Source organism: Calonectris borealis, chromosome 5 (genome assembly GCF_964195595.1).
Source record: "Calonectris borealis chromosome 5, bCalBor7.hap1.2, whole genome shotgun sequence".
Lineage (NCBI taxonomy): Eukaryota > Metazoa > Chordata > Aves > Procellariiformes > Procellariidae > Calonectris > Calonectris borealis.
In genome coordinates, this window is record NC_134316.1 from 5438186 (window position 1) to 5460402 (window position 22217).

At 45.9% G+C, this 22217-nt stretch overlaps 1 protein-coding gene across 1 annotated transcript in view; it reads left to right on the top strand.

Moving 5' to 3' along the window:
• Positions 1 to 10911, top strand: part of TMEM260 (transmembrane protein 260) — a 95002-nt gene extending 84091 nt beyond the window's left edge. Inside the window, exons 7-17 of the mRNA XM_075152408.1 lie at positions 851 to 1030; positions 3144 to 3184; positions 3547 to 3630; positions 4056 to 4173; positions 4352 to 4524; positions 5690 to 5861; positions 6848 to 6996; positions 7872 to 8048; positions 8613 to 8666; positions 9066 to 9156; positions 10234 to 10911. Coding sequence (XP_075008509.1) covers positions 851 to 1030; positions 3144 to 3184; positions 3547 to 3630; positions 4056 to 4173; positions 4352 to 4524; positions 5690 to 5861; positions 6848 to 6996; positions 7872 to 8048; positions 8613 to 8666; positions 9066 to 9156; positions 10234 to 10506 — 1512 coding nt within the window. The 3' untranslated portion in view covers positions 10507 to 10911. The remainder of the gene's footprint in view (positions 1 to 850; positions 1031 to 3143; positions 3185 to 3546; positions 3631 to 4055; positions 4174 to 4351; positions 4525 to 5689; positions 5862 to 6847; positions 6997 to 7871; positions 8049 to 8612; positions 8667 to 9065; positions 9157 to 10233) is intronic.
• The last annotated feature ends 11306 nt before the right edge of the window (positions 10912 to 22217 follow it).

Sequence of the window (22217 nt, forward strand, 5' to 3'; positions counted from 1 at the left end):
CAGCCCAGTAGTGCCTGCTGCAGAAAACCACCTAATAAGAAGGATAACTGATGGAAAACAGTGCCTTTTTAAGTAAAAAAGAGCCAGCTTTCTTCTGAAGGAACTGACCACCACCATTATCAAGCTACTTTTTCTGCTCTGTAGATCATCCCTCTGAATGGTGCCTCTTCCCCATAACCCCAACTGCTGAAGAAGTGCTTTGATTGACAGGGCAGTGGCTAACGATAAAGCAAGCGTGCAATATTCTAGGGTGGGATTTTCCAAAGCACTTAAAGGAGTTAGGCACAGAAGTCCCTTTGAAAGTCTCGTCTTCTTGACCCCTTAGGCAGTCTTGAAAATCCCACCCCAAAAGTTGGCCTATCCAATTTAGCCAGCGTAATCACGATAAAGTAAATGGCAAAACTGACTCCTGATGATGGTGACGATGTGTGTAGTTGTACTAGAGCAGCTTTTTTTTTTTTTTTTTTTTTTGCCAGATGGAATACCAGCCAACTCTTAATCGCTGCAAAGTGGGTTATCTCAGCCTTGCAGTGCTTCAGCCATCTATGCATGTCATGGCCATGATTTAAATGTGAAAGATGCAATGAGTATGATACTCATGAGTCCTAGCTAATATTATTTGCTTCACTTAAATTTCACCCTGCCATGCAAAGGAGATCAGTTTGATGCAGTTTCCTAGTAATCCACAAAATCGTAAGGTTTAACATAGCATTTTGTAGGGACTTACTATAAATTGAGAGATCAGCTCTGTGTAAATATATTTGATGTTTTTTCTTTATCTGTTCTTGAAGTTCCAGCGTGATTAAACTAAAATAAACATTGTTATGCAATATGACATATTTTGGTGCAGGAATTGTCCCTAGGCCATTTGCTGAAGTTGGGTTTATGCTTCTTGGCTGGTTTGCTGCCTTATCTCTATCTGCCGGCTTCATCCTACCTCAATCGAGCCCGTTGGACATGGGGAGACCAGACGACTCTTCAAGGATTTTTGACCCACTTTCTCAGGGAAGAATATGGGACATTCAATCTGGTAAATAAGGGTCATTTTCTAAATTACTTTCTTTTAACTTATGCAACAGCAGAACCTTTCTATTTGTGATGATTCATGGCTTGCAGGGGAAGAAATTGAAAATGTTTTTTTTTTGAAAAATTATTTCTGATTTTGACCTTCTGATCTGTCAGGCTTTCTGGGAATGGGTCACGTGGCTGGGAAAGCAAAGAAATAATTCTCTTTGCCTTTACAGGGTGAGCCATATTATTTACCGGGAGCTGTACAGGTGTCTCGTATTTATAAATGCCCAAAGAGCAAGCTGCGCTAGAGGGAGATAGTGGCATCAATTTTGTGTTTTTTTTTGTTTTAAGACAAATAATTATCTCTCTTTTTTTTATTTTAAACTCAGTTATTTAGAGAGATTGCAAGCAGTTTTCATTGCTTTAGCTTTAAAAGAGATTCCTCCAACTTACTACTTACTAATATTGAATTGAAATGAATGGTAGGTTTGGGGGGGTCTCGGAATCCTCTGATCCGAGTTATTGACTGGTCTGTGCTCTTGCCAAGGGAGGGAGCTACGGCGTAGGGTTTGCATCTCTCTCCTCCAGCCCCAACTTAGACGTTTGGCTCTGGCCACCCAAGGGAAGCAAGTGCCCAGCACCCCTTCTGCCCTTCCTGCTTCAGAGATTTCAGCGCAGAGGGCTGGCAAATCACACCGCTGGGGGAAAAATAAAGAAAAAGGAATGGTTTACATATTGTTTCACTCCTTGAGGTCCTGAAGCCCCACGGCCTCAGAAATTAAGCCGCGCGCGTGCAGCAGCCGCACCCAGCCGGCGTGACGCGGCGAGCACCATCGCCATTGCATTACAGCCGCCTTCTGTAGGATGTGAGGCAGAAGACTTGGTAATTCCTGCTGCTGCTGTATAATCTCTCCAAAACTCCTACAGAGATAAGATCCACCCTCTGAAGGACTTCTGAGATTTCCCCTGTTGTCCTATTCCCAGCCATCTCCTGAGAATGAGACTCGGTTGGGCAGAGCAATACCGAGGCATGCAAATCCCTTAACTCCTTTCTCCATCAAATGTGGTGAATTCAAGGTGATGTTCAGGAGGCTTAGGGATGGACTGCGTGTAATCCTCCACCACAAATCACATTTACAATGAACTTGTCTGAAGCAGGAGCAATAAATGCAGCAAAATCCAAGCGTTTGGTCCCGACGCCAGTTGGGCTAAGGCCAGAGCCCTGCCTGGATGGACAGACAGCCCTTGCGTCCCACGGCTCCGTTTTAAGGGCAGGCAGGGTCAAAAAAAAACCAGAAAAGACTCAGGAGAGGGTTCCACCTATAAGCCAAGGATCACAGATGTCATCTCCTGCGAGGGATGTGTCTGGGGCCAGAAGCCGTCAGCTGCCAGCAAGGTGGGGCTTTGCAAGAAACTGTGGGAGAAAAAGGAGCTGTGGGCTGACTCTCCGTCCTCTAACACTTTTATTTTTTAATTCAATCCTGAATGCAATTAACTATTCCATTTTTATTAAGATTAAATATTCCTTCCAGACCTCCTGGATCCATTTACCTTATCTTTTATCTGGTAGCCACCACTTTCTGAACAAGCACCTATGAAGGTAATTCCTCACGTTCACCGAGTATCTCTTGTTTCCCAGACTTGTGCCATGGGTTGCAAGTCTCTGCGATAAAAAATGTCATATATCATTAGAGCTCTGCCTCCGTCAGGTCAGAGGGGACAGGGGCAAGTCTGGTAAGCAAGCAGGAATTGAGGCCCATGTGCTTGTCTCAGACTGTGGGGAGATGTCCCAGAAAATAATTGCACCGTGCAGATATAGCGGAGATCATAGCTAAACCATACGATGTGCTAGAGTCAAGGGGTAATGGCTTGGTAGCACCTTGAAAAATGCTTCTCCGGGTGGTAAACTCTGCACAGTGGCATAATGTAAAACAAGAACGTGAAAATAAATCTTGCAATGAAGGCAAGAGTTTGCTGTCTTGTTGTTTAAGGAGTTCCTGTTCCCTGAGACCACCTTGGGGTACCACCTGAAGGGCTCTGCAAACAGAAAACGAAAAGATTTTTTCCTTGCCCCAGTGATAACGGCAATCAGCGTGTGGGTTTCTCATGGGTTTTCTTTCTTTTTAATCTAGGCCAAGTCCGAGACAGGATCCAGTATGAGAGAGATGCTGGTGTGAGTAAAATCTCGACTGCGCTTTTAGTGGCGAGAAACCCGTGGCTGCCGCTGTCGTTTTGGCCAAGGTGGCTCCTGTCCTGCCTTTCCTCGGCTTTGTCCAGGCCTGGGGCCATGTGTGTCTGGCGCAGGCACAGCACGCATGTCTGTCTGTCTTCCCCATTGAAGGAAAAACGCTGGATTCCCTTTCCCAATGATTTTTCATTCAAATCCTGACATGTAAACCGAGCTTGTTCCCATTGCTGGTAGACTTAATCACAGCAGAATGGGAATATGTTATGTTGTGCTTATTCCCCGCTTCTCTTGACACTTTAATTGAGTGCAGGCGGCGATTTGGGGATGACGCACTCATTTCTCCACAGTTTTCAGCTGGCACAGATGAAGTCGGAGCTCTCCCTTCCCGTCCTTGCCCTGGCACTCGTGGCCTGTGTGAGCACAGCGCTGCCGTAAGTTGGAGGAGAATATTTGCTCCGACGTGAATTTCCTTACTGGCTGCATGGGCAGCTTTCTTTGCCTTGTGCCACAGGGAGCTATTCTGCTTCCCGGTGCAAAAATTTCTGTAATTGGCTGTGGTCATGTATTAATTAAGAGCAAAATATTCTTGCTCCTGGTAACCCTGTGACTTTGTAGACGGCAGACTTAAAAATCTTGAAATCCTTAAAAATCTTGAAATCCTGATAGTTTTGTGCTTTGAAAACATAAGTTTATAAATTGCAAAGGTAAAGAAAGGCTCATCAGCTCCTTTTATTGGTCGTCAGCTCCTTGTATTAAATACATTTAGGTATGCGGAGAGGCAGTTGTTTTAGCATGCGTATCACTTTTGTCTCCGTTTTCATCATGCCACTAGAGTGCTACATTTTTTTTTTAATAGGACAAAGCAGCAGAAATCACCCGTGATCTGGCTCTTCGCTGGAATGCTCTGTCTTTATTCCCTTTTCTTCGCTTGGAGAGCAAATTTGGATATTACAAAACCTCTATTTCTGGGCGTGGTAAGTTGCACTCCACAAATTGCTCTGGGCTATTAACTTTTGGAAGAAGCCTTAAAACCACCTAATCAGGAGCAGGTGGTTGTCTCGGAATTGTGTAAGGTGCAAAAATACAGCTGCATATTCTGTTTCCTTATAGCTGGGGAAACAGAAATCGGGTCTCTGGGATTTTGTTTCCTAGGTGGAGCGATTCTGGCTGCAGAGCAACGCGGCGGTGGCGGTGCTGGCGGGGCTGGGGCTGGCCGCGCTCGCCTCGGTTGGAAGCGTCGTGCTGGAGAGCAGCCGGGCGCTGCCGTGGCTGGAGTGGCTTTCCGCTCTCGCTCTTGTCGCTTCTCAAGTTTGGGCAAATTACAGGTAACAAATCCCTCGGGTACGTGTCTTGCTGCAGCCTCGCAGGGCTGCAGGGTGCTGTGCTGTTGGGGTGCTGCTGTAAACCCCCCACCCCTGCTCCTGGGGTTTCTGTCCTTGTCTTGAAGTGGGAAAGGCACTTTTCACATCCCACCTAAGCTTGCGTGGCCACAGCCTGCAGGACTCCTTTGTTCGATCTCCCTAAAAATCACGAACCGCCAACTCCAGATTGTAAATGGGGGTGTTGTGTAGGTTGAAGGAAGAAAACTGTGTAGATACGTAAACTTCTAATGAAGGACACTCGTAAATCTGTGCTTTATTTCCTAAGAAGGTTTGCAGAATTCATTTGACCTGAACAGTCACCTCCTTCCCTTGCTGTGCCTCAGGAAACCTTGTGCCCTGGGGTTTTTCTTATTTTTTTTTCCTTTTTTAAGAGTTACATTTGTAGTGTAGGTCTTCCTTATCCCATAACCACACCAAAGACTGCAGTGGCTTGGGTAGGAATCAGTGTAGTAGCAGGGATGCTCAGGTAGAGGTTGACCAACTGGTGAAGTGTAGAACACACAGAACTTCATACTCAGGAATCCTTCCTTTGCACATCTTTTCCCAAAGGCTGCTCCGTAGGTGAGCCAGCCATAGCTCATGCCCTGAGCCATGTCGTGGAGTGTCCTCTTAAGTCCATACCTGGAGTGTGTGCAACACACAACTGTGTAACAAAAAGGATCTAATCTCAGGTAATGTAAATCTACTTCTGCCTAATGCTACAAAAACTTGGCTTTTTAGTGCTTAATTAAAAGCATTAAAAGGATGGGGAGGATTTAAAATGCTTTACAGAGCCATCATCGTACTGGCACTGCCAGCTCCAACTAGTAAGTCTTTAGGTTTAGCCCAAGAAAAAATCAGAGTTAAGGTGACGGCATGTAATGGGTGTGTATTTTGGCGAAACTGTAGTGGCTCATGTCTCTGGTGCTGGTTTCTGGGGGACTGTGCTCTAAATGCTTCATTTTTGTATCTTGGTTTCTCTGTAAATGGAGATGATGCTTTTCAGCAAGATCTGACCAGGGCGAAGGACTTCACCTGTCGATCCCTATTGCATAAAATTTTTCTGAAGATATGCAAAGCCATGCAAATACCTGTTTTTAAGATACTGGTTTTTATCTGTTCCCTTAAGCGCTTGTGATCAGAGCAACAACTATGTTGTTGATAAGTTTGCAAGGAATCTGCTGTCCTCTATGCCGACGGGTGCAGTGATCTTGCTAAGAGGAGACTTGCCCGGGAACGCTCTTCGTTATGTTCATTATTGCGAAGGGATGAGGCCAGATATCACCTTAGTGGACCAGGAGGTAGGTTGAGAAAGTAATATTAAAAGAGGCACCAGGCAGATTTAAAAATAGGAAGCAAAAGTTGTTTCTTTCTCTTCTCGAGGGGGTCTCTGTTCAAATAAAATGCATGATGCAGAAATAAAATTGTTGTTTTTTTTTTTTAAGGGGTTGTGGGTGGCTCTGGGATGCAGCGTGGTGTGCAAGACCCCTTCAAGCCCAAAAAGCCAACAGGGAGGCAATAGCGGCTAGAGAGAAGGGGAAGCCCAAGTTGTTCATCACGGCAGATAGCCAGATGTGGCACAGGGCTGATCTTTGCCTTGCTGAGGAAGCTTTGTCCCTGCTGTTCTCTGCGGTTGCCCCGAAATACAGATGTTGGGGCAGCAGAAGGCTTCTGGGAGCCGCCTGGAGGGCAGCAGGTCAGCAGTTGCCCCGTGGGCGATGCGGCTTTGAAGTTTCTCCCAAGGACTTTACCATGCTGAGGCTCATTCCCTGCATCCCCTGTGTTATCCTGGTCCCCCAAAGGTGGTTTTGCAGGTTTCTGCCTGTAGTTTTTTTACATTAAAACGGAGGTGCTGTGTGTCCCTGGGTGGTGTTCGCACTCTTTCCTTTTTTCCTGAGAAATGAGAGAAGAAAAATCCCCCTTACAGAAGGGGACACCAACGCTTCCACTGCCACATCAGTCCTTGCACTTGGCTTTGCAGCAAGGGTTTGCGACTTGTTGAGAAACCCGAAACCCAACGCCTCGTATTTAACCACACCAAACCCTTGTTGTGTCTCTTACCAGCAGTAGTTATTTTGTGTTTCCTTTGCCCCCTCAACAGGGAGGACCATGTGCCTCTGATCAGAAACCTCTGGTGACCTGGTCTGATGGTGCGGTCCCAGGCAATTGCTGAAATGGGAGGTGTCTTTACTGACCTCCTGGAGAAACCATTTGCTGCAGCTTCTGGATGTAAAATGGATGAAAACTTTGTCTCTTGTTTTAATTTTGCTTATATTTTTGGTGGTAGATGATGACTTATGAATGGTATTTACCCAAGCTGGCAAAGCACTTACCTGGCGTTTATTTTCCTGGGAACCGGTGGAATCCTGTGGAAGGAGTATTACCCGATGGGACACTTGCTTTTAATCTCCATCGTTTCCTCAAAGTAAATAAACAGTAAGTATTTCTTTCATATGTAACTGCTTTCCTAAAATCTTCGACCTTTTTTTCTTGAAATTGTTTATGGAACAGCTCGGTACTGCATCCAAAAGACCAATTTTCTCCACTGATTTCCTCCCCGGTGGTGAGATTATTTTTGCAATTAAAGCAAATATCTATGCAGAAGTAACTCCATCCGGATATAATGTTGCATGTTGTTTTGAGGTTGGTTCGGTTTTTAGGAAGGAAAAATAAGAAGGTAGAGATCGGCAGAGAGTATTTACTGATTATTTTTGTTGTTGTTGATACAATTCATCACAAAAAAAAGGAACATTCCTGCGTGCTCAAAATGATGATGGTTGGAGAGCAAATTGCTCCTGCTTCTCCTTTGTGAACATTGTGGCCAACTGATTAGCATAGAATGAATGTATTCCAGGAATAATCATCATATAAAAATAGCTTAGTAAGAGTGGAGAAAGGATTAGATACTCAGATGAATAAGAGCAGCATCTGCATTTAGACTAGCCAGGGTGAGCCTTGCGAGCGCGGGTAGGCAGAAGAGCATTGCCAGGTGCCGTTGGGAAGAAACGGGCTTCTCCTACGGCTTCTGGCACGTTTGTGAAGTCCAACATAGGGGAGAGGATGCGTCTCCTGTGCTGGCTGCGCAAGATGTGCAGTGCCAGGTGGGGTATTCCCTTGCAGTGGGAGAGCTGTTCTGCAGACTGACCCTTCCGACGTGAAATGGTCTGGACAGGTATCCGTGCCGCAGAAAATGTTGGGCTGCTTAAGACCTGTCCCCTGGGGTGGGGTGCGTGGTTTGCTCAAGCACGCGGGGTGGCTCACGGTCTCTGGCGTGGCTTCACGATTGCTCTCTCTGGTTTTTGTTTTGGCAGTAAGGAAGTGTTTGTCTGCATAGGTCTTCATGAAGGGGACTCAACCTGGAGAAGGAGCTATTCGCTCTGGCCGTGGGGTACGTGTGAAAAGTTGGTTCCTTCCGATGTTGTCTTTGACCCAGGAGAGTGGATTAATCTTACAAGAAATCTCTATAACTGGACCGAAGACTACCGCAGGTACGAGGCAGAGGCGCGACTGCTCCTTCCTGGTCATCATTCTTCTGCCAGCAGCATAACCCCATCCCTTGCGGTGTTAGAGAAGTTAAACATGAGCCGTAATCATAATGTTTTGTGTTCTGGAACATACGATAAATCTGCAAGTGGTATTTTTATTAGCGTTAAAAGTAGAGAGGACGTTTCTAGTCAAATACCAGGTCCAATTCTGATCTTAAAACTTGATCAGGAGCCAAAAAACATTGAGGACTTGGGACATCCAGAGCTTTAAGTGTCATAGACTGAACTGTGATGGATGGTAAAAAGCATCTCTCCCTTTGAGGATAGCTAGGGTGCTGTGACACACCTGATATACCAGAGGTTCCTTCTACGGAGAGAGAGGAATAAAGTTTTATGAATGACTGAGGATCAGCTGAATTCCCTGCTGTCAGAGCCGTAGGCTTCATGACGGGTTTTCTTCTGCCTAGGAGGTCTGTGAGCTGCCTGGGTTAGAAGGGTTGATTGCGCGGTGGGTGAAACACAATGACGTGGATCTGATGGCTGAATTTTATTCTCGTTCCCGTTTAGTTTCAAGCCCTCTTCCTGGGAAGCTGTCGCCAACGAGGAGATGTGGCAAGCTAGGTGATGTTCCTTTGCTCCCTTCCAACAGCCGTGTGGAAGTACACACCAAAGCGGGTGGCTTGATGGTGCATGGCCTTATTGGATCTAAGTGTGCCAAGCTTTAGAAGAAAAAGGTTGACAGAATGAGATGAAGCGTGCATGGCCTCCAGCAAATCCTTCAGGAAAGTGGTCGTTTTGTTCACCGAAAGGTTCTGCTCAAAGTATCTCGAAGGAGCAGAGGGTAGTTGGGACATAGGGTGAGAAAATACATCATGGAGAGAAATTTTTATCACTGATGACTTAAACGGAGGCGCTGGTGTACTGTCCCAGGCATGGACATGTTGAAGATGTGTGTAACCATGTGATGTGAGCTGGTTATGTTAAGCAGTTATTATATGGACGTTTTTCTTGTTTTCCTAGGATGAAAACAGCTTTCTTTATATTTAACCTTGCAGAAACTGCCAGTGTGTCTGCAGAAATGAAATCAGAACTTTACACATTTGCATACACTGTAAGTCATATATTTTGGTTATGAATTCTCCCTGCAGTCTCCATCCCTTTTTTTTTTTTTTTTCTTCTTTTTTTTAAATTTCTGGACTCCATAGAAATACGGTGTTTCCATACAGGTCCTGTAATCTGCATTCTCCCTTGTTCATCCAAACCGGGAGCGTAGCAGATTCAAAGAGATTTGTTCAGGGATTTTATCCATTCCTACTTGCCCCCTCGGTCACGGAGGATGCCAAAAGCTAACCAGTCGACACCCTGCTTTTGCTATAATTATGTTGTCTGTGCTGGGCTCCAGACCCATGCCAAGAGATTGCTTGTCCTGAAGTCCCCTCCATGCACTTCTGTCATTACACAGTCATGCATCTGAGCCAGCAAGTGTAAAATCCGACAGTCTTCTCGCTGCACATTAATTCTGCTGCATTTCACACCAAAGAATAACACCCATAAGCTGGTGTAGGTATCTCTGGAAATACCGGACTGCCTGAGATGCCAACAGATACACAAAACCATCAGTGTGTGTTAGCAGAGAGGAAGAGTGTTTCATACCCCAGCAAAGAGTCCACAAATAGTTTCCTTTCAACTCTTGCCCGTTTTGCTGTGATTTTTGCTGTTCTGCGAAGTTCTTGGGTGCGTGCCTGCTGTTGAGCTTATGAATATTCCCACTCAAGTCACCAGACTCCTTAAGTCCTGTGGAAGACGTCCTGATCTGAAGTACTGAGTAAATGTCTTTCCAGGCGCAGCAGTTAAATCTCCTTTTTCCCCCAGCCTGGTGTAACACCTCTCTTGGGGAAGCGCGTGACGTGCGGTGGGGTTATCGCGATCATCTGTAACGTTTCTAAACAAACAGCTGCTGTGGGAAGGGAAACGTTTCAGCCCCCCTTGGATTTCTGATTCGCGCTATTGCGCATCGCATGGCAAACACGGAGTGAGTTACAGAAATGCTCCGACTCGGGACTTGGACATCTAAATAGCATCCGTTCCTTTGCGGGCAGTTTTGAAGCACTGTTAAGAGCTGCTGGTCCCCTTCGTTCAATTAATTTGTCCCTCTTTTTTTTTTTTTTTTCTTTTGTCCCTTTAACAGTCGTACAAAGAAATTGTCAACTCTCATCCAAATCACCCGGTGAACTGGCACAAAAACTACGCCATCGCCTGCGAGAGGATGTTGCGTCTCCATCGGGTGGGTGTGGATCCCGAAGTTTTGCTCTCCGAAACGGTGAAACATTTCCTTCTCTACACCGAGAAAGCGGAGGACGATCCCCAGCGGCAGGATATTCTGCAGGCTGTGAAGCACCTGAAGAAAGAGCTGCAGGGGCTGAGGAAAATGAAAGAAGATCTGAGGCGGCGAGCTGGGTAGCGCCCGGTCCTCCACCCACCGGCTGAAATTTTGAAGTCTTAAAATCTGAATTAGTCCTTGACAACATGAGAATGGTTTTAAAAGGGACAGAAATGGCAGCAGAGAAGAAATCAAGCGTGATTGCCTCCGCAGGAACGTACTGTTGTTTGGTCTTTGATTGCTGTTGCCAAATGAACTGTTTGTATTGTTTTGTGCGTGGGGAAGAAAACTCATCACTAAATAAAATGCTGGGTTTCAAAAAAGAGAATTTTCTTTTAAAGGAAACCTGTGAATCTGTAGTACTGTGAAGATCTTTTCATTTTGTTTATGAATGCTGCATCCTTTCTAGATGCAAAAAATGTATTTAGCCTTTAAATGTTTCTTCTGTTACTGAGCCAAGAGGTTTCCTACAGACATTTTTTTTTAGCTGTGCTGTGTCTGTGTGTTTTTATGGTCCCAGCGCAGCGTGGTTAGGTGGGTTTCCATCGGGACAAGCACGTGGGACGGTGCCCTGTGCGGGAGCGTCATCGTTCGCTGTTTCGGATGTGCTCTGTCCCCTGGCTGTGCCCGTGCCCAGGGGTGCTGCGGACACGATGTTCTCCTGGCATGGGATGGTGGGTAGAGACCAACGCAGCTCCTTCTGCCTCCCTTGCTTTGCAGGGATGGTTATTATCATTACACTGGGATTTTATGTTGGGATAGACTTTGTTGCTCTAGTTTTCCAATAGCGAGCAAGCAACTGGTGTATTTTCCCTTGCAGAGCACCGTGACCGTAGGCAGCAGCGTGGCATCTCCTGGGCGTAGAGGGACTGCGGTGCTGACATCCTGCTCCGGGGACACGAGGGCAGCTCCCCTGGGACGCGGCTCTCCCCGTGGCTCATGACATCCCTGCCGAGGCCTCTTTCTGTGCGAGCCCCTAACGCTCGTCTACTCTGCCACGTCCTCGCAGGTACTGGGGATGCCAGAATTGCAATTTTAGAGATGTCAGGAGCTTTAACCAAAAGAATAGAGTGTGAATCCATCCTGCTTTTCAATCTACCCCAAAAGCCAAGCAACTTGATTAACAAGAGCTCAGCTACTTGTTTTCAAAAAAAAAGACATAAAATAGCATGTTTTTCAAAATGTTGTCAATTAACATGTACTTCAAATGCTTAAAACAGACCCAAGACTCTGGTATTGTTACTGGAAAGTTGTGTTCATCTCATTTTTCACGCTTTGGTCTGTGGTTCTGTGAGATCTCAGCCCAGAGTTTTATAGGAGACAAATTGCTGCCAAGCCAGGATTTCATTTGAACTAGTAAAATTTTCAGAGAAGAAAGAAGTACTTCTGTAAAGATCATGTTATCAAGCGGCTCCTCTGGAAGCTTCCCAGAGACTTGGAGGAGCAGATCAGGACCGTTGCGGGAGCGAGGGGTGTTGCATGTGGATGCTCTGTTGGTCGGTAGTTTGAGGTGCATGTAGGTGCAGGTTTAAGGTTTGTGTGGCTACTAATCCTCATAGATCCTTTTAAAAGTAGAGTAGTTTTGTTGTTCTCTCCAGGTGCTGATTTTCCCAGATTGACTTCCATTGAAAGCTGCCTGTATAAAAATCAAGCTGCCATCTAGGAATCTCTTAACTCCGGTTGCAAAATAACATCCTTTATTTTTCTCCCTCTCATTCTGGTTTGTTTTCATAGTATGATTTCCATAGCAATTCCCCCTGTTACTTCTAGAAACAATTCCTGTACAAACAGCAGATGAGAAATAAAAGGAAATAAAGCTACAGCTTCTGGGTTGCAAAGCCACGAAGCAGAGGGGAGAGAAGGAAGAAGAGCGGTTCAGGGGTGTCATTTTAACTCTTTGTGTTGTAATTGACTACATTTCAGGTCGACCGTGCCTCACTTAAATCTCTTCCTCCTTCTCAATCCCCGCAGAAGTGTTTGTACAGAGCCAGGGGAATATCATACATTCCTCCGTGCAGCTTTCTCAGGGCTGGCTTTCTTCTCCCTTCTCAAAATCAGTCCTTCAGCCCAGCAGAAAAGCATTAGGAATCCAATTTTTGAACGCTTTTGTTACCTGCATTATTGAAAATCCATTCAAGCAAATATACTGAGCTGAGGGTTTTCTTTATCTTGATTAGATGCCCCTCCTTAGCTGCATAGTCTTGAAATAATTGGAAGCTTTTGTGGATTCCACTATCTACTCGGGAGAAAAGAGGGGCTGGACAAAGGTATCCCAGCCTGCAGCCCGCGTCGAGTAACGTATCGTCATATATTGTAATAAGCGGCGATGCAAACTGCAAGGAGAACTTTCCCACTGGCAAAAGCCTTCCCAGGTGTGAAGAGCGGCGGAAACGCGATGCTTTTTTAGGGAGCAAAGCAGAACTGGTTGCAACTGTGCCGTTCACGCGCGCCGTGTCCGTGTAAATCGCCTGCACGTGTGATCCGCGTGTCCGCGCTGGGGGTTCAGCTCCAAGATCTCACCACTGGCCGATGGCGAAGGTGAAAATATTTAACGGAGACGGAAGATAGAAAATTCCTCCCCCCTGAATCTGTTCAAATGAGATTTGCTGGTGCTTGTAGACGAAGCAGTTGCGTGGATGTTCGCTAAAAGGCAGTGCTGAGGGATGCTGGCAGAAGTTTAATTTTTATCAGCTCCTCTTAGGCGGCACCCTTAAGTTTATCAAACAAGCAAAGCTGATTTGCTCTTCGTTAGTCTCAGTTGCATGAATTGGTTGCCAAGTAAACAGGATTTTGCATTTTCCTAATTACTTTCATATTTGTGTTTTACCTCTGTTTGTTCTCTTGCAAAACTGGTCCTAATAATTAGTCAGGCTCCTGCTGCCTAGACCTTAAAAAAAAAAAATAAAGGGGGGGGAAGGAAAAAAAGACTTCTGAGGGTTTTTTCTCCCTTATAAATTCATTTTTGTTACAAGCATCTTTTATACATATTACTAAAGGGAGCGCACTAAGAAATGCAAATAATAGTTCTTTATTTTATTATGACAGTTAATTAATAGCAACCTGTTTTAATGAATAAAGTCACTCAGAGTCCTTCAGCACTTCCTAAGTAGAGGCCAGAATCTGTAGGGATTCTTTTTTCCCCCCCATTGTATAGCTCCGAGACTCCGCGCACTATATAGGGCCTGTATAGAAATGCTCGCTAATGAAGAGGGAGGGCGAGGAACTTGTCTGCATTCAAAGATCACTGGTGAGTCATTCAGCGAGAAAAGGCCCCTTGCTAGGAATAGTCACAGTTCCGCGGCATTGTGCTAGCAAAAGGGTTTGATCAAAGGTCTCCTGCCGAGCTTGCATGGTTTCCTTTCATACGACGACCATAATTAAAACCACTAATTCTCTTTTAAAATGCTGCAGGATGCCATGTAGGCATCTGTCTGGAGTGTCCTTTGTGCTGTCGGGAGCTGTTAAGGACCAGCGCCGAGGGCTTTTCAGCGACATGCCAGTCAGGAAGGTGATTCGACATAAGGGTGCCTCTGAAGGCTTGACAGGGCCTTGACTACACAATTCCAGCTGAATTTGCCCCTTGTCAGCTGCCTGTAAATAAATCTCAAAGAGGGGAGAGGGGGGGAAAAAGCTGAAGTTTCATTACCTGATCCCCGGGGCTTTGTTGGTTTTGGCATCGCCCAGGGGGAAGCCCTCGCCCCTCGGGGCGGGGGAGCTGGAGATGGCCATTGGAGACCCCTGCGCCCGGGTCGTTTGAAGACCGTCAATACTTGTAACAGTTCAGCTGTTAGGAAGACAAATAAATGGAAGAGCCCATTAATCCCCTTTGGGTACTCGGTGCCTTTTGCCCTTTTATCGCAGCCTTATTAGGTTCCTACTCATCTTGAACCAGGAGGGATGAATTGAAGTTGTTGAGCGCTAATTGGCAAAGACTTTTCATCGCGGGCCAAGAACTTCCACTGACTTGAAAGTAACTTCGCCACGGGGAGGATCAGCAAATTCTTGCTTCGCCATTAAAACAAAACCCCCAAATCCCGTTGGGTTTCAATGCGGTGGTTAAAAAAAAAAAAAAAAAAAAAAGAGGCAACTGCTAAATTGTTGGGCTTGTCCTTCATGAGGATGTTGGCAACTTATATTTGCTCTGTAAAAGAGAGTCGTGGAGCCAGATGCCGCGCAGGGCGATCCATCTTGAAACGCAGTTGCAATCCACGTGTCTGACGTGTGAACGCGTGCGTTACCAAAACCTGCTCACGGGCCAGGCTTCCCGCGAGCAGCCTGGGAGATGATTTGTAAGGTGGCACCATCGTTCTTGACAGTTTGCAACTGCTCGAAGGTCGAGCAGAGCAGTGCTGAGGTTTACATGCGCCCAGGGATGATTCTGGTTGCCCTCCAGTCGTCCCTGGGTTTGGCGACGGGATTTATAGACGGGAAATATTTCAGCGTGGAGGCACTTGCATGTTCTCATGTGAATTAGTTTTTAATATTGATTTTGGTAAATGCTGCATTAATTTGAACATACCTATTGCCCTCTCTCCCCGTGTCCCCCATTGCATATTTTAAATAAAGAATAAAACTTTTGCCAAGTCGTGAATACACGATAAGTGGCAACAGCGTGGGCCACCTCAGCCTGGAAGACATCGAGCTGGGCATTTTCGAACACAAAATCCTATTGGTGCGTTCCCCAGCCTGTGCTTTTGGGGGACTCATGAAACAAGGTGCCCACATTAAGGATGGCATCTTCCACTGGGATGCCAATGTGTGTACCCCGGTGAAGCCCACCCACGCCGGAGCCACCTTTCCAGGGAGCTTGGCACTGCGCTACGTGAGCAAACAGGCGGGTAAAGCTCCTGCACGGCTCACGGTAGGGAATGAAGACATCATTTTCATACCCTCCGAAAGGCTGTTTGGTTTGGATCTGCCCGACGAAGCCGGAGCGAGCGCTGGTGGCGTTGCCCCTGCCAGGTGGCTGCGAGACGCTGTCCGGCTCCGTGGCCACGAAGGACCGCGGCAGCGAGGATGGAGGGCGCTGGTGGCACCGCGTCCTCCACGTGTTGTCCCTTCTACGGGAGCGTTTGAGCGCTTTTGGGTATTTTGGAGTTGTAACGCATCGCTGCCAGTCAGACACAGCAGCAGCTTGCTGAACTTTGGGGTAAAAACATGTAAGAGGAGCATGGTTTTGCACGGATTTGGGGGCCTTTTTTGTCCTGGCCTTTGATTTAGCAGTAAAGCCACTTTAAAAAACGGCATCTGAAGAGCTCTGCTGCTCATAAGGCCTCCCCAGAGAGGATCTGCTGCCCGTTTCAGGCCAGAAGAAGGACTAGCGTGCCCAAATAGTTGCTATTTTTTCCTAAAATTTATTATTTCTCCCTTGCTGCCTCTTGACACTTCTGTTATATTCAAACTTGACATTTCAATGAAGGCTTGTTCAAAACAGAGTGAAAACAAGGAATGAGTATAAATTGGAATAATTTTATTCAGATGAGTGGAGCTGGGGGAATTTGTGCCGGCGGAGGGCTGGTTGGAGATGGTGTGCCGTGATTGACAGCCTCCATCCATCCCGCGATCCTTCCCAGCCTGCTTCTAATAAATCTGAGATTTTGCCTTTTGTCGGGTTGAACAAACCCAATGCAAACACACCAGTTATCAGTGAATTTTATCAGTAAATCCTCGTTGGTCAAACTACAGCAAAAGTGGGTTTTGCTGGTGAGTGAGGAAGAGCCACACTGGCCTCGAGGAAGATGAAGGTCAGGCTGGATACTTGGTGTACACGAGCGTTGTCATTGCTGGTTAAAAAATGAGGGGGATAAGATACTTCTCAAGAGAAGTTCTCTGTAAGTGCTTCTTTCCTGCCGACAATTTGGGAAAGAAGAAGTAAGAATTTGCTACTTGATTGCAAGCTGTGGTTTGGCATCAAGAAAACTGGATTTTTTAAAAAAATCCACAATCATAATTTTGATCTTTCACCTTAATCGAACTAATTCAGTTAGACCATGCCAGTCTTGCATGTGATTGAAGACTGCAGTTTGGTTTTCTAGAAGGTGAGAGTGAACCATGAATAATTCTGACTATATATGAAAGAGGATTTTTCTCTCTTGTGGGGCCCAGGAGGGAGGCTGGAGCCTCCTTTGGCACGGTGTATCACACTGCCCTGAAGTGCTAAGGTATTTTTTGCACAGCTTATGTTGATATTTGGTCAATACACCCCGCTCACCCATCGCATCGACTCTCCTCCAAACCTACTGAGTCCTATTTTCCATCATTTAAAAATTAGAGTCAATGACGTGACATGAGGAGGATCCGGCTTCTTCAGTTGCTGTTTTATTTAGGGCTGTTTGGGTAATTGTCACCTTCAAATAAACTTAATTACAGAAACCATGGGAAATATGAGAAACGTGAGCAATATGGGCCAGGCATTTTGTCCTGTATTTCTGAAGGCAGTGTCCTATCCATGTGCCCCAGCACATGGGTGACCTCGAATATCATTGAAAATATTGGGGTTTATTGTGTTTTTAAATTCAGTGACATCATTTATAACATTTTAATGCTTCTTCTTGTCCCTGGAGTTAAAAGCGACTGGTTTTAAGAAACCCCAGTGACCCCTAAATACCCTTTTTTCTCCCAACCGGGATCTAGCTTTTTACCATTTCCTTAATGTTTGCAGCTAGAAATACAGCTTAAGTGGCATTATGCTAAGTAATTATTCTTACAGGATGTGAAATGAAACAAATTTTGCACAGCATGAAATTATTCCTGCCACGTATGGCGTTCGGTGGCAGATTTTTTCGTTTGGACCGTAAACAAGGCTCGGTGGCAATGAAACAACACGGAGAAGAGGAGGGGGGAGCGGGGAGGAAAACGCTACCAAAGGTAAGTCCTTGTAGCAAAAATATTTTTGGCTGGATCAAATATTAAACCTGCTACTACAAATTTCACGCTTTGCATTCCTAAAGCAGATGCCAAGTGATGATGCCAAAAATTAATTGGAAATAATATTGCTTGCCTTGTGTGCTCTATCCAGCAGAGGGCACAACGGATAAATGATGTGTGCGTTGCCGAATTCGCCGCCGCTGATAAGGCCGTTTGTAATTATTTCTGTAAAAATATGTAGCAACATGCTTGTGTGCTTATTTACATTTGGGGATGTGGTCTGGAATGGAGGGTTTAGATTTATAACTATTCCTTCCCCCCATCAGTACATAGGAGACTTGTATGTTTTGCCTGCTTTATGTTTTGTTAAATTGCTGGGTTTGCTCGTTAAAGTACAGTGAACTGGTTCAGGTTTTGGATGTGATCTTGAATGAAAAATTCAAACCTTGACTGCTGATGCATCTTGTAGTATCGTGTTCTTCCAGCAGTATTTTTACATGGGTTTCCATGGGTAAATAAAAATGTCACCACAGAGGGAAAATAAAAATAAGGTTGAAGATAATTATAAGGAGGTGAACATTGCCCCTTTTATTTATGGAAAAATGTGAGTTGCTTGTTTGTATATAACAAAATAGTGATTGGGAAGAGAAGGTTTCCCATTAGTTTCACATAGTATAGCATAAAGAATATATGATTGCAGTAGACAGGAGAGAGCTGGGGAAAAGATGTAAAAGAAGTCTAAACCAACAAAAATTTTAAAAACTCCGCTGTTATTTGCATTCAATGAATTATGCAATTAGCAAAATGGACTAGGACGTTGGCGCACTGCTTTCGCTAGTGCAAAATGGGTAGATATTCTTCTTAAGTACAGTCCTCTGTATTCCGCAAACACATCAACCAGGAACAAGCACAACCCTTAAATCATCTGTCTGATTAGGGAAGAATTTTTTTCATAAATGATACAGATCAGAAAAAAATGTTAACATGTGCTTCCCATCCAAACCTCCTTCAGAAAGCCCAATACTTCAAATTATTCCCACTGCTTCCAGCCCCTTTTGCACAAGTACAGATGAAGTGGGCAGGAAGGGAAGGAGAGGGAAACGTGTGCTAGAAGAAATGCAACATCGCAGTCTTTCTCCAACAACTGAAAAATACATTTCACGCTGCTTCCTTCCAGTTTCACAACATATAAATAGATGCTGCCTTGGAACAAGTCAACATTTGATGCAAACAATCTCAGAGCTCAATCAGTGCAAGGAAAAAAAAAAAGTCCGTTTTCATGTTCTAGTCTCTCCTTATCTTGTTTCAGGGTTATTGTTTAAATCAACACTTTCCAACTGTGTAGATTTTAGCTGGAGGTTTTTTTGCTTGCTTGTTTATTTTGGAGAGGAGGGGGTTGTAATTTCCCAACGTATGGGAGATAAATGAGATGTTTAAAGCGCCTCAGTGGAGTGGCATAAAAGCTGGGAAATCAGAGAGATTGTAAATCTATGTTTGTTTTAGAAATAAAATAAAATAAATCAAGCAAGAGCAGGTTAGAGCTGCTAATACTGAGCTGATTAAGAGCAGCAGTTACACAGAAAGCAGCTAGAGCCCGTATTGTAAGTATTACTGCGGCCAGGAGAAATGCAGCTCCAAAGCTTTTAAGGGCTGGTATGGCTTTTTTTTGTTGTTTTTAATGTGAATTAAGTGCTGATGAAAGGTATGGGATTGACAGCTTTGCAAACTCAGTGCTGCTATTTAATCACATAACCTGTGGTAGTGCCTACAAGACCTGCTGGAGCAAGTTGTCCTGGACCTCTGTTGACCCTGGGTTTAGGGACAGAGATCGCCGAGTCCCCCAATCCAGGCTGGGGTCCGAGATCTACTTGGAGATTTCTACAAGGAGAAAGCAGCCAAGAACTCTTGCAATCTCAAGCCATTGTGCAATCGGTGTTGGGTTGGCAAGGTTGTCCCTCAGACCCCAAATGCCTCCCACACCTTCTACCAAGCTTGAGACTGGCGAGAAGTGGAAACCCACAGCTCTAATGAGGCAGGAAAGCCATGGGCGCTGCTGTTCTGTTGTGACCGACCCGAGATCCCCAAAATTGGAGGTGCAGGGTCTGAGGAGGAGGGAAGGCTGCTCCTGCCCTTCCCTTTGGTGGAGTTCCATCCAATATGTTGGAAATTTGCAGCAGTGCCTGCCCTGTAAGCCCGTCGGCAGGTAATTCCTCTTTCCCTTAGAGGGAGTAAAAGCCGTGGAGATTGACCGAACCCATTACGAGGAGGTTTTGCGTCCTCTTGCCTTGGTAAGAAAAGGCTGTTTGCCCTCCACAAGCTCATGGCACCGGGGCCCTTGCTCCGGCAAAGCGCTCTCATTAGCCTGTCCACATCCTCCATCGGAGACCTTCCCTCTGCACCTCCTCCTCCAGCATTAGCCAAGGTGAATGTCCTGGTGTCGGGGCTGTCCATCTCCCACCGAGGTATCCAGGTCAGGTTGATGGTAGTGGGTATTTCTACCATTTACATGGCAATGACAAGGAGGAATTCCCACTAGGAATTATGGAAATTATTGGGTTTGGAGGGCAGTCAGTTTAGATTAGACTAGGTCATCTTTCCTGCTGTTGAAACATTTCCTTGTGATGCTCCATTCAGCCAGCAGTGAAATGGTTTGCCTCATTTGGAGGATTATTTGAGCCTTTTAGTCTCACAGCCTTCTTCCTTATAGGTCCATTTTAAAATGGAAACTGTCCGTGTTCAAAATGAGAAGTCAGACATTTTGTTAAAAAAAAAAAAGACCCTTGAATTTTCAGACTGTCCTGGTTTCAGCTGGGATAGAGTTAAATTAGTTAAATTCTGAAAATATAAAATCACAATAATTACATGTTGGCTTGCTTGGTTTTTGTACATTTCTGATGCATTTCTTGTGGCTGAGATGTCCTGAAATCAACCTAAATACAGCAATGGTTTTAGTGTCCTAGAACTAATTTTGATTTAGCTAGTGGCTATTCAAAATGTGTTATGTACCTTTACCTACCACTGCAAACAAGGTTTGAGGTCCTTGTTGGAGCAGGTAGATATATTTCCCAGTCCTTTATTACTACAGCAGAGAAATACAAAAATGGAAGAAGAATAAAAATTAGTTTACTTGCCTTACGGTCTTCTCCAGGGTCACAAGCATCATGCTGGGAGACGGTGGAGAGGATGAGGACTTTGCTAACACGGCTTGTCTCCGAGCTTTCATTGCTGGCCCACACTGCCCCACACTGCCTTATTGCTCCTGTCTGCTGGGACCCCCCCATGTCGCTGCTCTCCCACTCCTGCCCTGACCCTGAAGTACAGAATGGAAACCCTTCCATGGTTTCCAGTCATGTCCACCTCCGGTTGGAAGGTGCCTCTGGAAGGTCAGCACATCCCTGCCGCAGTAACTTCACATCTCTGGACGTTCCCCTTGAATTTCCTATGGTTGCCTCTGTTTCCTCAACTTTACTGATGTCTCATGGCAGATGGGACATATCCTGACCTGCCTCCTGACTGAGTCTCCAGGGTGGGAGCAGCAGGGTATGAAGACACCTCTCCAAATCCCCCCTTGCAGGTTCCCCTTTGCAGCTCAGCCTTCTTTCTCCCCAGCAGCCCGGGGGAGCCTCTCCTGGAAGGGGACCAGGCTGCATCCCAGCGGCACAGCGCGGGGCGATTCACCCCATCCCAACGCAGCGATACCAGGGAGATTGGGGGGATCGCGTGGTCGGGGGTCCCCTTCTCTCGGTCAGCGCTGGAGGGAGCCCAGGTTGCCAGCTCAGCCGTGGGCATCTGCAGTGTAGGAAATCCCACACAAGGTGGCAAACCCTTCTGCAGCTGCAATTTGCATTTTCTGACCCCAAGCAAATAACACTGTTGAGCTCTCTTGGCATACAAGGTTGTGGAAAACCAGGCCTTATACAGACCTGTATAAGCTAAATATTGAAATATGACCGAAACAACGTTTTAGAGCTCAGGCCTGCTGGTATATTCCACTCAAAGCAAACGTGCAGCATCAATTGGCAGCTGCTGAAGAAAAGATATTAATAGAGACAGCAGGAATAAGTTGCAATGGACCAATTGAGCTGTTTTTAAGAGGAGAAAATAAGCGCAATTGCTGATTTCTTTGGCCTTATTCTCAACTGCTCTGTGCCATGGCAAAGCCTTGTACTAACTTTGCACGGGCTTAGCTGCTACGCAAAGCGAAAAAAGAATCTCCCTCTCTGTTATTTTGTTTTGGTGGCACCAAGAAACTACCTTCTCCTCTGCAAGATGGTGCCCAAGAGTAGATGAAAGAGGAGGGGGCCTGCCCTGAGCACTACGACAAGCGGCCAGAGCAGAGATCAAGTGGGAGGGAGTGATGCACAGAGTCCAGGGAGGGCAAGTCTTAGCTAATGCACAAGAAAGGTAAGCGATCTGTGGTCAGCGATGAGGCAAAGGCAATTTTTGTGGGTCCCTCTTGTCCCACCCGACTGCCTTCCAGTCCCTCTGAGGAAGACTTGGGGTTCTGAGAGCTGCCCAGGGTTACGGTGAAGGTGTGCGCCGAGCAGGCAGCCGCACAACCCGGCTCCGAATACCTGGGAGGAGTGAGTGGCGTGTCCTGGTTCATCCTGGAGGCTGAAAAACAGAGGAGAAAGCCAGGGGTGGGTGGGGAAATGCTCCTCTGCTCTTCTTCAGAGCTCAGGTTTCACCAGGTGACAGGAAACATTGTCCAATATCGCGTGTTGCTTTCCATTGAGGCATGTTCTTCTCCCAAGCAACAAGCGATAGGACGAGAGGAAATGGCCTCAAGTTGCACCAAGGGAGGTTTAGATTGGACATTAGGAGAAATTTCTTTACTGAAAGAGTGATCAGGCCTTGGAACAGGCTGCCCAGGGAAGTGGTGGAGTCACCATCCCTGGAAGTATTTAAAAGACGTGTAGATGAGG